General features: G+C 46.6%; 1 protein-coding gene across 3 annotated transcripts in view; it reads right to left on the bottom strand.

Moving 5' to 3' along the window:
- Positions 1-16,435, bottom strand: part of ACER3 (alkaline ceramidase 3) — a 72,589-nt gene that overhangs the window by 662 nt on the left and 55,492 nt on the right. The window contains exon 11 of one of the 3 annotated variants that reach the window (XM_084842462.1): positions 5,590-16,433. The exons of 1 other annotated variant lie outside the window; for it this stretch is intronic. In XM_084842462.1, the coding sequence (XP_084698588.1) occupies positions 16,380-16,433 (54 nt within the window). In that variant the 3' untranslated portion in view covers positions 5,590-16,379. Of the gene's footprint in view, positions 1-5,589; positions 16,434-16,435 lie in introns of those variants that run through there. One more of the 3 variants, XM_084842459.1, reaches the window with a different exon arrangement.

Raw genomic sequence — 16,435 nt, 5'->3', positions numbered from 1 at the left:
AAATGCGGGTAGCAGCTGACATCAGTGGTGGCGGGTGGCTCCAATGTCAGCGGGGTGGTGAATCCATTCCGGGTTTTGGACAGAACCAGTCAGAACTCTAAAGGAGCTCTCCAAGGTACTTCTTTCCAGTGTTCATCGCAGCTTGGAGAGCGCCTTTAGAGTTCTGACCAGTTCTGACTGAAACCCAAAGTGGATTTACCACCCCACTGACATCGGAGCCACCAGCCTCCACTGGCTCACACAATAGAATACTCTCCCATACAAAACAGAAAATCATTGGATTTTAGAGCAGGAAAGGGCCTCGGAGGTCATCAAGTCCAAACCCCTGCTCAATACAGGATGCAGCTAGAGCCTCCCTGACAGATGGCTGGCCCTGCACATAGAAAACTAGTGTGTCAGGGAGCAGGGTTCAGGCCTAGCCTTTTCCTTGTCGTGCTAGTTTTCTATGTTCAGGTAAATCCTTTTTTTTTTTTGCAAGAGCATCCCATCCCACTCACCCCCACCTGGCATCTCAATTGGTACAGCCTAGACACAGGTTTGCCACCTTGGGGAGAACTAAGTTGAAAGCTCCCCTGCACCTCCATGCAGGGAGAAAAGCTTCCCATGTTTATTTCTGCGTTTTGTTTGGCAGTTGCAAACATATTGCATCTATCCATAAACAAAGCTGGCAACCCTGCAACTACGGTTGCCAACTTTTCAACCAGGCCCTGCAGCTGTGCTGTTAATAGCCCACTAATCCCTGCAGCTGTTAAAGGCAGTTTCCAGGGCACATCGAAAACCTGATTTACAACCACTGTTCACCTCTTTCAGAAGTCACTGTTACCCCCAGTTTATATGGCACTGGGGATCATTCAGTCCAGTTTGTTCAGGGCTTCAAGATTGCATTCTTGAGAGTAACTGCCATTGAACTCAGACTTACTATTGAATAAATCAGTTCCATAGCTGTTGTTTCTTGATTTTTTAAAGGTCAATGCTGACCCCAACTTTTTTTTTTTAAACTTTAGCGTTCATCCATGGGCCAATTCAGATCGGGACCACTACACACAAGTAGAGTGAGTTAATTGTCCCTCCCAGCCGCTTCCTTCCCTAAATTTGTCCCCCCACTGTGTAGGGACTAAAGAAAAAAAAACTGTATTAAAGTTTATACTAAAGTACTTAATTTCAGTACTTTTCCTTTAGTGCTTACACTAAAGTTAAAAAAACAGGATCAGCTGCGCGCAACACATTTAACACAGCAGCATGTAGGTCAGCCCTTAGGGAGGAATTGATTTCTCTAAGATTTTGTACAGCTGCCTTCCCCGATCCAGTGCTTTCCAGATGGGCTGGGAAAGCCTGTTGTACACCAAATACGGAACCTGATCCGTATTTACTGAAAACTAAATCCCAAGTAAATTTGCATGGGATGTTTGATCTGGCGGCTGCATTGCATTCGTAAATAAACTTATGGGGGAATAAATCTCCTTGAAATCAATGGGGCATGCATCTTTTATTTAATATACAAAACTACAACAGAAGTAGGCATTAATAAATTATACAAGGAGCAAGAACAGCTGGTGACCATGGCGGTGAGAAGGTGGACTCACCGAGGGAGGAGACCCAGGGAGCATGTCTTGCCCAAAGCCAAAGGTCCTCCGAACCCTGGAGTTGGCAGTGCAGTAGGTGCCCATGGGGGCTGGTGGGGCAGAGGGCAGGGTAGGGCAGGGCAGGGCAGGGACGGGACTCAGTCTTCTACCGAGACTGCCGGAGGAGGGCAGGAGAAGTTCGTGTGTGGCCATCGCCAGCAGCATGCCGTGCATGGGGGCAAATATCCCCGGTTGTGGTGGGATTTCTCTGCCACAGGTGGGTGGGGATGAGGCAGAGGGTTGGGCCCCATTTGCCCCAAATATAGAGCAACCTCTAGGCACTGGCGAGATGGACAAAGAGTCTGCCCTGGTGTAAGGGCGCTCCTTAGGTAGGTGTGTTGCCTGTGTAGAGGGCTTCTCCCCAATACAGTTGCTTTTCTCTTTCCCACCCCCAAGAATAAATGCCAACAGTTCTTTGCATCTATCTGGAGTTCTGAGGTGCTGCAAGCAGGGGAGTGTCGCCTTCCAAGGCATCCAGTTCAGCATTATCTAAATGCACAGGATCGTGGGTGGGAGCTTGTGTCAGATTAAGAACCCAACCCTCATTTCTGCCACAGCTGTCATTAGGGTGGCCACGTGTCCTATGATACAAAGGACAGTCCTCTGTTTGAAGGCAGTGGAGGCTGGAGGGGGACCATTGAGGGTCCCTTGCCCAAGGGCCCTCAAAAACCTGGAGCCAGTACTGACCAACATGATAAAACCTGTGTCAGGGCAGAACCACTCAAAATGCAGGTAGCAGCTCACATCAGTGGAGGCTCCACTGTTTGAAGGAGGTATGGATTGCGTAAGTCCATTAAAAAAAACTTTTAATGGGGCAAATTTCTCAACGGTTCCGAAGTGAAACCAGAATGAGGGAGTGTCAAAAAGGCTGAACATGGTGTTATCACCCCAAAGGATTTGTGCAGATGTCTTTAGATTAGCTTCACTAGTGCCAAGTAGATTTTAGGATGCATCCAGGACTACTGGGACAAAAAGGCTATAACTGTTGTTGTCCATTTTATATTATAAAAATAAGAAACCGCAGTAGTTACTTAGTTCTGTCTCTCCAGCAATAATCAGAACATAGAGATCTCTTCCGAGGGAGAATGCGGGCATAAATAGAAACACTCTTTTTATCAGTAAAGCTGGACATTATCAGTAGTTCATGCTCTGGGCAAAGAGAATTAGGAATGAAATTGGGTAGTATCACATAGTGATTAACCCTACAAAGTTAAGTCCCATCTTGGTTAGTAGATTCTCTTCCTCCAGTTTTAAGATCACTCTCCTGGATGGCCCGGTTCTGTATACTCTCAAACACACACAAATCAGGTAGTAGCAGGGTTTGTCCCTTAGGAAAGGAAAGAAAAAAAAAAGATCCAAAACCAGCTATGGAGAGTAACTATTGGAGATCTGGTACCCCCTACTGGCCACTGAAAATCATGACTTGCTGGATACTTGTATTATAAATAACCATGATGATGAAGACGAAGATAATAATATCCAGGATGAAGGTGACAGTAGATATTTTGCTTAAAGCCAGTCTCAAACTGACACACCTTGGCATCAGACTGAATTTAGTCCTGCAGAAATCTGAACCGTATTATCCAGCAATCCTTGGTATTGAGAATTGTGGTCCAAAACATCTCGTGGACACTAGGTTGCATTTTAAAAATCTTTTTATTCGCAGCACAATAGTAACAACAAACAAAAGCATTTTTAAAAAATCAATATACAGTAATCATTAACATCTTCACCGATATAGGGGAAAAGGAAAAAAGAGAAAGAGAAAACACAAGGGGGGGAGGATTAACATTTCCATTTCAAATATATATGTTAACGTAACCAGACTATAAGGAAGGCTGAGCGCCGAAGAATTGATGCTTTTGAACTGTGGTGCTGGAGAAGACTCTTACGAGTCCCCTGGACTGCAAGGAGGTCCAATCAGTCCATCCTAAAGGAAATCAACCCTGAGTGCTCATTGGAAGGACAGAGACTGAAGCTGAAGCTCAAATATTTTGGCCACCTAATGCGAAGAGAAAGCTCTCTGGAAAAGACCCTGATGCTGGGAAAGACTGAAGGCAAAAGGAGAAGGGGACGGCAGAGGATGAGATGGCTAGATAGCATCACCGATGCAATGAATATGAACTTGAGCACGCTCCGGGAGAGAGCGCAGGACAGGAGGGCCTGGCGTGCTGTGGTCCATGGGGTCACGAAGAGTCGGACACGACTGAACGACTGAACAACAACAAACCAGACGATATATCTAAATAAGCATCCATGCGACTTTGACAGGTGTAGGAGATATGCTCAACCATAGCAAGACATCTGATATTATCACAGATTTTTCAAGAACAAAATGTATATGAGCGATGGCTTACAAGCAGAAAGAAGCCACAACAGGACATGCGCACATCATATGCCTCAATGAGGCATTGTCCTCATTATACCAGGTTGCTTGCCCCGTATGGCCAGTGGAGGCTGGTGGCTCCAATGTCGGTGGGGCTGCAAATCCGCTCCAGCTTTCAGTCAGAACCAGTCAGAACTCCAAAGGAGCTCTCCAAGGTGCTTTGCAGCCCAACAACCTGGCGGGGGGATATGTTTCCCCACCCCTGATATAACCATATGCATTCTATTTTTTATTTATTATTATTTTTATTATTAAATTTATTAATCGCCCATCTGGCTGGTCACCCAGCCACTCTGGGCGATGTACAGCGTATAATAAAACAGTTTAAAACAATAAAATTCTACAATAAAAAAGGTTTCTAAAATACCTTAACCCACCCCAAATGCCTGCCTGAACAGCCACGTTTTCAGTGCACGACGGAAGTTCATTAAAGAGGGGGCATGGCGGAGTTCCCTAGGAAGGAATTTCATTCCATGGTTTTCTTACCAGCAGGTGGCAGCATTGACCTAAATGACAACGGCTGGAAATGCCACTCCAGCGGTTCCAGCCTTCTTCCCCATCAGTTGCAGCCAGCAGGGTGGGTGGTCAGAGGTGAAAGGAGTTGTGGGCCAAAACATCTGGAGGGACCCAGGTGCTTTTCATAGGGGACACAGTGGGTCTCATGGAACCTGATCCCCACCCCAGCCCCACCCAGAGGCAGAGCGCAGGGGAGGGAGGGGGAGGACAAGGGGGCGGCTCCTTCGTGGCCAGCCCTCTATGCTGCACCAGCCAGAGAGAAAGAGGGCAAGGGAACAGGCAGAGGCAGCTGCTTGCAGCTTCTCTCCAGCTGGTGCCCTTGGCACAGACACAGGCGCAGCAGCTGGCTCTCTTCCCAGGCTCACAACGATCCCGCCCCGTCATCAGAGCTCAGCATTCTAGGGGGCTTTTTGGAGGTGGTGGGGTCCTTACCCCTCCATCCTTTTCAGCAGAAAGGGCGGCCTGCCAAGCCACCGGACCCCACTGCATCTGCCTGGGGTTTCCTTCACTACTGCTAGCAAGGGAACCCCCAAGCTTTTGTGTGTGCACACGCACGCTCACGTACACCCTGCTGGCGCAGGTCCCACTCGTAACATTTTCAGGTATTCAGGCCACATGCTGGCACCTAGTTGTGCCTGAAAAGAGTCTGGGAGCCAGCACCCTTGTTTAAGCACCATCAAGAGGTGTTCCCATTGTCTGGCCCCAGCTAGCAATTTAGCAGCTGTATTTTGAATTAACCGCAGCATCCAAACAGTCTTCAAAGGCAGCCCCACGTACAACCCATTGCAGCAGCCTAATCTGGAGGCTGCTGGAGCAACAGATAACATCGGCTAGGCCGTTTCTGTTCAGGAAGGATACAACCGCAGTTACCTGGAAGTGATCTGAGCAACTGAAGTGATGAAGAGCCAGTGCTGCCACCACCACCACGAAAACTGGTAGCGGGAAGTTGCTACTTACCCATTGGAAGACATGGATCACACCACTCTGAATACAGGACTTGGGAGATTTTGATGAAGCGGACCAGCCCTTGCTCTCAGATTAACTGAGGTCAAGGCTGCTGCAAGAATGAAATGAAACGTGGTGTAGTGTTGCTACTGAGTTGAGTTAGGAAGATGCCCAATTGAAATCTTTCGGCCATTGACTTGATAGGGCCTACGCTTCTGGAGGTGGCAAAATGTGTGCGTGGGCTGTGCTGTCCCAGGCTGCAGATCAGGGTGGGGTGGAGTGCTCTTCCACACGAACGCTCTTCCACGCTAACATTCCCTGCACCTAACAAACTAGATGTCAGGAAGCAGGGTTCCAGCCTCCTTGACCTGCCAGTTTTCTATGTGCAGATTTTTTGTTTTTTGCTATGGAGTAGCATTCACTGTGCAGGTTTGCATGATCGCAGAGCGAAAATAGCCATGGTGGCTTATTTTCCTTTCCCAGTCGTGAGCTACCTAATTAGCATAATTAGCCTCATCTGGTTTGGGTTGTTGTGATGTCTGAACCTGGCGAGGTGGCTGGGATGCTTTACAAGCTGCTCTGAAACCTATGGCTTGTTCTGGGGTTTCAGGGCGATTTGTAAACCACCCCAGCCACCCACCCTTGCTGGGTTAGGATGTCACAACAACCCGCACCGAGTGAGGGTAACTGTGCTAATTGGGCAGCTCACAACTGGCACACACAGGAGGGAAAATAAGCCACCATGGCTTATTTTCCCTCCCTGATTGTGTGAACCCACCCAGTGAATGCTACTCTGAACCCACCCTATGTGATCACCTGCAATCTGAACTGGTATAACCCACAGGTTTGCCCCTAGTGAGAACTAGGACCAGTTGGGCTTCGCCAACCCACTGCTTTCTTAGCCTTCCCTCTACGATATGGGGGATAATACCAGCTTACCTTCTATGTTCATTGTAAGACTTACCAGGATTACAGCATTCAGCTGCTTTACATGTTTTGCTTTATAAATGCCTATTATTATTACAAGTGGGAACAAAGCAAAACGTTGCAGTGGGACCATCAGGGTTCCCCTTATGACCCTGGACCCCTTGAGCAACTCCTTAAGGATCTCTTGCCTCCTTAAGAGTCCTACCTTCCTTCTTTTACCTTCCCCTTCCCAGTAACATGGGGTTTAGGCTGTAGGCATGGGGTGATTGACACTCTAGAGACGGGGTTTAACCACAACAGTTTACTGGTAAATTAAAGCAAGCAAATTACAGCTAAAGGTATTACACAATACAGCTGAGTGATACAAAGCCTTAAGAGAAAATAGAAGTTGCAACACACATGTTCCTTTACCCCTAGCTGCACGTAAGACTTTTCCAGGCTGCTTTTTCCTGCTCCCCCTTCAGGCTCTGGCCACCCCAACTCTCTCTTTTTATACCCCCCTTTCCCCAACCCAAAAGTACTGCTTCAAACTTGAAGAAACAAAACGACTCCTCTCAGGGATACCCCCTCCCAACAAAAAAATCCCAGCCTCTAGGCCTGACTGGTTTTCTTGCCTGTATAGGCCTCAAACCTTCACAGGGACATGCTGCTGTGAGTTCCAGGCAGCCAGGCTATTTTCCAGGATACTCCACCCTCCATATTGTTCAGTTCCTACCCTGCACAGAGCCTCAGTGTCCTGTGGGCATCATTTCACTGTTGGGGGAGGGATTGCTTTCCTCTTATTTTTTTTGTACCTCTGCAAACCTTGGGATCCCCCAAACCTGCTGATATCTCTGCTCTTGTGCGTGGATGGTGCTACTTTGGCTACAGACAGAACTACACTTGGAGAATGAATTTGCTATTTGCATATAGGATATACAGTCAGGGCCAGAAATATTGGAACAAGGATAACTGTTTTGGCAGTTGCCTCTGTACACCACCACACTGAAGTTGAAAGGAACACACCCAGATGGGAGCGAAGTCAGGACTTTCAGCTGTAATTCAAGGGGTTTGACAAAAGTGGGGCACTAACAATTCAAGAAGTACAGCCAGTGGCATACACACACACCCATCGTTGGTGGCTCATAAGTAATGGAACAAACCAACATCATTTCAGACTTAAGGATCGCCTTTAATACCTGGATGAAAATCCTTTGCAGTCAATGACTACCTGAAGTCTGGAACCCATGGACATGACCAAATGCCGAGTTTCCTCCCTCGAGATGCTTTGCCAGGCCTTTACTGCAGCTGCCTTCAGCTGCTGCTTGTTTGTGGGTCTTTCTGCCTTCAGTCTTGTCTTCAGTAAGTGAAAAGCATGCTCTACTGGGTGGAGATCAGGTGACTGACTTGGCCATTGAAGAACACCCCACTTCTTTGCCTGGAGAAACTCCTGGGTAGCTTTTGCTGTATGTTTTGGGTCATTATCCATCTGCAATATGAAGCGGCATCCTATCAGTTTGGCAGCATTCAGCTGAATCTGAGCAGAAGGTATAGCCCTATACACTTCAGAATTCATCCTGCTGCTTTTATCAGCAGTCAGGTCATCAATAAACACCAGTGACCCCGTTCCATTGGCAGCCATACATGCCCATGCCATAACGCTGCCTCCACGTTTGACAGATGAGGTGGTCTGCTTTGGATCATGAGCTGTTCCTTTCCTTCGCCATACTTTTCTCTTCCCATCATTCTGGTACAAGTTAATCTTGGTTTCATCAGTCCAAAGAATCTTATTCCAGAGCTGGGCAGGCTTTTTTAAGTGTTTGCTGGCAAAGGCTAATCTGGCCTTTCTGTTCTTGAGCGTTACCTTTCTGTTCTTGAGCGTTGTTGTGAAGCCTCTGTATTTACATTCATAAAGCCATCTCTTGACTGTAGATGTTGACAATGACATGCCTACCTCCACAAGAGCGTTCTTGACCTGGCTAGATGTTGTGAAAGGGTTCCTCTTCACCATGAGCAGAATTCTGCGGTCATCCACTGTAGTTGTCTTCCATGGTCTGCCAGGCCTTTTGCTGTTGCTGAGCTTGCCAGTTAATTCTTTCTTTTTCAGGATGTTCCAAACCGTTGTATTGGCCACTCTCACTGTTTCTGCTATCTCTCTGATGGATTTTGTTCCCTCAGCCTAATGATGGCTTCTTTCACTCGCATGGACACCTCTTTGGACCTCATGTTGGGAGTTCCAGTGAACAGCTACCAAATGCAAATATAACGCTCAGAACCACCTCCAGGCCTTTTATATGCTTGAATGGTCATGGGGCACCCAGGAAACAGGCCACACCTGGCCATGCAGGTGCTTGTCAGCCATTCGTTCCATTACTTATAAGCCACCAATGATGGGTGTGTGTGTATGCCACTGGCTGTACTTCTTGAATGGTTAGTGCCCCACTTTTGTCAAACCCCCTGAATTACAGCTGAAAGTCCTGACTTCGCTCCCATTTGGGTGTGTTTCCTTTCAACTTCAGTGTGGTGGTGTACAGAAGCCAACTGCCAAAACAGTTATCCTTGTTCCAATATTTCTGGCCCTGACTGTATGTGGCTGGCTATGTAGTAATTTGCCCTGAATTTGTGTAAGAGGGCAAGAAAAGGAACTTTAGATACGTGCCCCAAAAGAGCTTCCCCAAAAACCCACAATGGAATCTTATTTAAAAACAATAATCCTTTAATAATCATCATCGTGAGCTATAAAGTCATAATTAATGTTCTAAGGGTAAATTGATTAAATACATTTAAATCTCAAAAAGCCACTTTATTGCAAAGTAATAGTATATATATTATAAGCTTATTAGTTGACAAGAGTCCCATAGAAAGATTTCAATATAGTATATCAAAATGCTTAAACATAGTTTATTACAATGGCTTTTATATACAGTTAGCTGCTGTTTCATGATACAGCCACAGTATGTTCACCTGTAAAGGACTTCTCTTTACATTAATAAACCCACAGATCTAGAACAAATAAAAGTGTTAACATAAAGTTTGGTCACTTTACACAAAAAATATACCACATCCTTTATGGCAGGTTGGATCCATTTTCATTTCAAACAGCAAACGTTACATTAAAATCAGTGCATTAAAATATGTCTAATAATCAACATTCATTTGGCAGGACAAGATAAAAGCAGTAACAGTTTAGAGGAATTCATAAAGAGGTATGTCTAAAGAATACTCCAATGGTCTAAAGGTCTTATGAATAAGATCTGCTGTCATGGCAGTGGTAATGATGCAGCAAAATGGCATCTGTGAAGAGCTGATGTCTGGGTAATGGAAGGAAACTGAAAACAGCAGTGCCCCTAATGCAGCCTTCCCCAACCTGGCACCCTCCAGATGTGTTGGACTGCAATGCCCATCATTCCTAGCCAACATGCTCGCTGGGAATGATGGAAGTTGCAGTCCAACACATCTGGAGGGTGCCAGGTTGGGGAAGGCTGCCCTAAGGGAAAGTGTGCATACTGGTTGTCTCAGATGGAAGGAAAGCAGAACTGTAAAATATACTTTGCACATGAGAAAGAGTTGGAAAAAAGGGTAAGCAAGCAGCAAACACCGATCCTAATGACCAGAGTTGTGGAAAGAAAAGTTAAGGCCAGTAGGAAAAGATCAGAAACTAGGGCTTAATTCAACGCATAGAGCACAGAAGTTGGTCGATGTGCTGCTGGACTGTTATCACTTCAGCCTGCAAGTGAGGAATTTGAACTTTTGACTGTTTCTCCATGGGGATGTGGGAGGGACTCTTCTTTCCACATAGAAAAACTCCCTGCAGCGGCACCATCCAGGAAGAGTTTTGCCATCTCACCTAAAGTTTGGGCAAAGGTTTCTGCATTTCACTCATCTCTGGTCCCTTTAGGGGTTCTCTGTGACAACTCAGGGCACCTGCTGGTCCCAAGCTCCCACTCAGCCGTTCACTTTTACCCACCCACCTTTTATTTCATTACACAAACTTGATCTGTCATCACTGGTGCATGTGCTTGATTCTGAAAACCTGCCAACTGCAACTTAGTTCTCCTTGGAGCATAATTAAAAACATTTAGCTAAGGAGCACACAGCTGTGCAATTTTCCCCTAAGAAGTCTAGACAGGCCAATTAAAGAGGGAGGCCTCTACTTAATACTGTTCAGCATTCAAATACCAAGATGCCCAGTCTTGCTTTAACTACTTATACCTGTCAATAATTACATGGATGTCCAAGTCTGTCTCATGATGCATGTTGCCATTACAGAGATAAACATCTCTGTAAAAACCAGCATTTGTATGCTCACTGGAATGCTGCCCTATACTGACACACATCACCAAGCTTTTATAAGTAAAAGGCCACACTTAAATATATACGTACAAATCGAACAAGACACCATACATCAGGGGAGGGCAGACTTCAGGCATGTGGGATCCACTTTGCTTTTTACTTGAACTCTGAGGTCTGATGCAAACTTGTGCTTTGGGAACAGTGGAGTCGATTACCTACTGCATCCCATCAGCTACACTAGGATGACCAGCATACACACCTGGTCTTAAATTGCTATTGTTAAAACAACTGGGAGTCAAAGATCCTTGCTGATCTACTGCAAATCACCCAGAGATCTACCAGTAGATCTCAATCTTTCTGCCCATCCCTGGCCTAAACAATGAGTCTTCAGATGTGGAGAGTCCTCCTTCTATTAAAAAAAAACTGATTAGACCAGACTGCTAACCCAGTTTAGCAAATAAATCCAACAAGAGTTATTGTCTACCTTCTCACACGTAACCATTTCAGTACATTTATAGTTGGGGGAAAACAAAACAAAGTGTTGTAAGATCTCTCTACTGAGTCACTTGGGGGAAGATTCATACTCACCCACAGGTGACCATGCTGCAGTTAGAGAACTGAGCTGGGTCCCCCGTAAGAGCTTTTTCTCAACACTACTACTTTGACTCCATAATCATAAATATGGCAGAGGTCAAACTGGTTTTAGAAATGTTCCAACTGGTGTGGAGAACACAGCTTGCCACATCCTGACTCCAGGGACTAAGTGAGCTATTCTTAGACATGCACCCTCTATTTGGGGAAATCGAGACGCAATCACAGGAAATGCAATATTAGGTTTCACTGTCTGCATTCTGGGCAATAGCATCTTAGAGCCAAAGTACAGGTGACATTAAACATATGATTTAATATTCTATCTTTTAATGAAACTGTTAATAGCAGCTGCTGCAGGGCAGGGTGGATCAAGATTGGGACTATATTGGGCGAAGAGCAGGAGTTTGAAATCCCATCCCACCCACCATGGTTCCAAATATGGATAGCAGGGGGTGGAAATTCGTAGGGACCTGGGTGGGAGTTACACTCCCCCACCCTGCCCACAGTAGTCAAGCTGCTACTATTTACAGTTTTTAAAAAACCCAAACAAAAACATGCAATGTTAAGCCATGTGATTAACCTAATATGTCGTTTGGCCCCAAGTTTCAGCATTTATTCATTCATTCAACTTCCATTCCCTTTGGGTGAAGGCAGCCTGGATTTCACACGAAACCATTTTCCAAACACACACAACATGCACTCTTGCACAATTCAGAAACAAAGGCAGCAGAGATGCACAAAGTCTAAAACGTCCATTCTTGTAAATCTGAAAAGTACAGTTTGTAAGAACAAATTTGACTAAGAGAAGAGATGGCGCACGCACCCCACAAAACGCTGGAGTTGCCTAGTGGGAGCCGATGACTCCTGTGGAAAGAGTTGGCAAACAAGCCCATGTGCAGACCTTGCAGATCTGAACATTTCAATTTTACACCCCACCCCCCGCAAAAACGTGCTTTTACTGAAGAACTACTTGCTCTCAAAGGCGCTCCCCCCCCCCCCGCCGCCCCCAATGGTTTGGGCATGTGGTTGTGCACATGGCCAGGACACCGCTCCTGAGCCCGGACTTGTGCAGTCACACCAACTTGAGGCAGCTTTCTTGGTCAGAGGGCAATTCTGCAGCATTCCCATTTTGGGAGCAATTGAATACTGTAATCACATCCAAAATGGGGAGATGGGGCAGAATTACCTGCCTCCAGCAAAGGCTGGCTAGGAGACTGAGCCAGAGCACTGGATCATGCAGAGATGCAGCAGGCAGGCTGCTCTACGGGGCAGTACTCTGGGCTCACAGGAGTGCCTTGGCTTGTTTCATGATGCTGTGGCAGTTATATCATGGCAACTGTCTGATCCAGAGTATTTCAGGGCTGTCCTCCCAAGACAAAAGCACATGAAGGAGTTAACAGCCACTCATACCCTCCCGCACCATCACAGACAGTTTCAGAAGTCATGGTATTTCTCTTGGCAGAGCTCTGATTTTACCTGCTTCCTCATCCTCCACCTTGCACACTTTGCTACCCTGTGCTGCTGCATCACACAACCAAGGAATGGCTAGGGGTTCCTACCAGAGGATGGTGTGCCCTTCTTGAACTGCATGCTGCTTTATCAGCTGCACAAAAATACTGAGGTTCCTATGGTGGTTGCTTACACAGTTGGGCTGACCCAGCTTCTGCATATCAAAGATAACCATGCTGGATTTTGTTTTCATTTACATAGTCCCTTATCATGGTATGAAAGAGTTGCAAGTAAAGAACCCTTAATTTTGCTATGAACAGATAGCTCCCTTCCCTTCTTAAACACGTAAGAAGCTTGGAAGGAAGACCACAGAGCTTTGGACGGGCAGGCAAAGTAGCCCCTTGCTCCCTTCCCACCCCTATGCAGAGCGAAAGAACATGGGAGTGGGGGGGAGAGATGGTTCCCTCTTCAAACAGCTGTGCGAGACCAAACAGCAAACAGGGCTCTTCATCTTTTCTCATGTGACCGCAATCTGGTGCAAAATTTATATCCTTGAAAAACCTTTAGAACTACGGTGTTTATTCTATCTAGCTTTGTCAGTTAGCCCCCAGAAGCTACTAGCCTGCAAAATGACTTTTACTCACCTGCTTTTTACTCATAAGAAGGGTAAGAAGCAGGCAGGTAAAAACCAAACACTCCTGGCCTCTTCTGCTGAGCATGCAGGAAGAGGCTTCGCCATCTGCACATCCAGCATAGAAGCTCAGTGTGCTGCTGGCGAAGGAATGAATTGCTCTGTCCTTTCTCCACCAGCCTGCCATTCCTGTGCTAGATGCACAGGGGGTAAAGCCCTGGGCATCTGGCATGGAAATGCAGTGGGCTGCTAGAGGAGGATAAAGTGCTCTGTAGCTCCACTGGGTGTGTGTATGAGTGAGGGAGAGAAACTATATATATATAGGATTATACACAGTGACCTGGTTCACTTGTAGTGAAAAGCCACCATGGGTTAATTAACCCTCAGGGTGCTGTGGTGTGTGCCAGCCACCATCTTGAATATACGAGCTCAGGCTGACAGTCATGGCTTGTTGTGTCATGAGAACCTGGACAGTGGGGGTTGTGCGAGGGTTAGACAACCCTCGCATAACCCATGGTGGCTTCTTGCGATGTGCAAATTGGCCCGGTGTGGTAAATTGGTAGAGCACATCCTTTGCATGCAACAGGTCCCAGGTTCAATCCCTGGCATGTTCAGGTAGGGCTGGGAAAGACCTTTCTCCCACACCGTGGACAGCTGCTGCCCGTCAGTCCGGCCAACACTGAGCTAAATACACTGGCAGCTTCCCGTGTAACTTCTTAACATTACAAATGAAGTCTGGGAGTGGGAACTGGAGTTTTGGGCTGGCAAGTCTAGGCTCGCCAGGGGGAAATGCCATGTGCCACTGGCAACCTGGTGACTGGCGACTGCAAGGCCACGTTACACTCTGAGTTGTGGCTGAGTGCACGAGTGAGATGTTCTGCCACGACCAAATATGATTCAAAAGTTGGCTAGTTCACTTGTTTTTTAAGCTAGAGGAAAAAAAACCAAGGGGACATTCTCGCTCAGAATTTAGGGACAGGCGATTTCTAACCTCTGCCATAAGGGCATTCTCTTGCAAGACTTCTATTGTCACAGGAATACAGGAGTGGGGGAGGGGGGAAGAGAAGAAAACATTCCTTTTGTGATTCTTCCGCTTTTAAGGGGTTGTATTAACTGAGATGAACATGAAGGCAGCAAGTAACTATGTGGAGGGAATATTTCCCTCAGCAAAGAAAAATTAATAACCCGATTTTAATGTTTTGATGATTTGATCACAGGTTCAGTATCCCAATTAGAAATGGGCTGGACTATTTTGTTTAGAGCAGCCATGCATAGCCAGGTGCTCTCCAACTGGCTATGCATGCCGGGGATGATGGGAGTTGCAGTCCAACACATCTGGAAGGCCCCAAGTTGGGGAAGTCTGCCTTAAGGGCTGTGGGTGTCTTGGGTATCCATGCAATGCATGGATTTACGCAACAAAAGATTGAGAAGGCTGGCTGGCGGGGGGCTTGGTGACATTGAGACAAAGTATGCAGAATCTCAAAGGGTGCACAGAACGTAAGCTGCGTACGCAACCACATGTTCATCACACTCAGACAGAAATCCGGTAGCCTGATTCGAAACTACTTCTGATGGAAGCATTTCCCAAGGGCAAGCACATCCGCTTCTCTTTCATACTCGGGGATGCTTACCTAACTGCTAAATACACGCACACCCCATCAGTGTGCAGGGTGTATTCCTGCAGAACTAGACACATGTCAGCCAAGAGGAGATCAGGCCACCAATTCTGGTTTGGGGTGTGTGTGTGTTTTAGAGAAAGGCACAGGTCTAATGGATTTATTTTTTACATTTCTGCCCTCCAAGGAGCTCAGAGTGGCTCACATATGTATCCTCTCAACACGCCTGTGAGGTCGTTAGGCTGAGAGACAGTGACTGCCCCAGGTCTCAGGTGCTCCCTCGATAAGACATCCACGTATTTTGTACTCTGGCAAGCAAGTATGAGCTTAAGGTTGTTATTTTTAAGTAAGAGCTAGACCTTGGTTACGTCCAAGTCACTTTTTCAGATTGAAATGTAACTCCACCTCCAAAGTTCACATCCCCAATTGGTGTGGCTAAGGCAGGTTTGTCCCTTTGGCTGACAAATGTCCCAGCGAGTGGGTGTAGCCAGCGTCACGGCTCAGAGCTTTCCTGCTAACATGGCCTCCAGGCTGGCCCCAAATGTGTTGCAGTCCCGACTGGCTGCACGGAGAAATCAGAGAAGTGTGTCCCAGATCCCGCCTCTACACTGCCAGGGATCCTGGGTTATCTCTCTCCAGTTAATACTGTTTCATCGGTGCCCAAGTAACTACTTGGGTGGCTTGTGCAGTTGGGCTGGGCAACTGGCCTTCCATTCAAGGCAAGAGTATCTTAGACGAAACTATGCATTTAAAAAACCCTGAGGTGGTTATTACTTATTTGCGCATGAAGCAAACCCTCAATTAACATCCTACATTCCAAACAGAAATGGGACATGCTACCTAGTTAACAGAACAGCACTTTTAACCACCTCCCCTTCATTAGCGCAAGTCAATTAAGAAGCCAGTTTTGAGAAAGTATACAGCCCCATTATGATGTACCAATGGACACACAGAACGCGCTTCAGAACACAGAGTCTCCTATAAATCAAAGGGATCGTCCTTCTCAATTTGTCAGAAGCATTTTGCACAATTCAGTTACAAGCATTTAATTTCCAACCACAGATGAAAAGTCTGATCCACCCAAGGGCAGCCACGGTAACTCACTTCCAAAAGGAACGAGTATACGTTTCCTGTGACCGGTGTAATTCTGCCAGCCCAGCACCTCCAAGCTACACAACATGTCTGCAGAAAGACTGCACTCTCGTTTCAACACCTCAGACATGGGGGGGGGGACCTCTAGTCATGGTTTCCGTGGACACGTTGGGTGTTGGTTCTACACAATCCTCCACAGCTCCAGGAGTAGAGAGAGGAAAAAGAAATCCCTTTGCAGCGCCGATAATTTCCGGCGCTTCAGTCAAAGTGATTACAGAATATCCTTATGCATCCAGGGTAGGCGCCTCTTCGGTTTGGGCCAGATGTCCTCGTCATTGCTTCTTGGTCGACTCTACTAAGAGAATAGGCCAAATCCCAAAGATAAACT

The sequence above is a fragment of the Heloderma suspectum genome, chromosome 3 (assembly GCF_057233095.1).
Source record: "Heloderma suspectum isolate Gila_16-S chromosome 3, 16-S_ref, whole genome shotgun sequence".
NCBI lineage: Eukaryota > Metazoa > Chordata > Lepidosauria > Squamata > Helodermatidae > Heloderma > Heloderma suspectum.
This window is presented reverse-complemented; position numbering and strand designations above follow the sequence as displayed.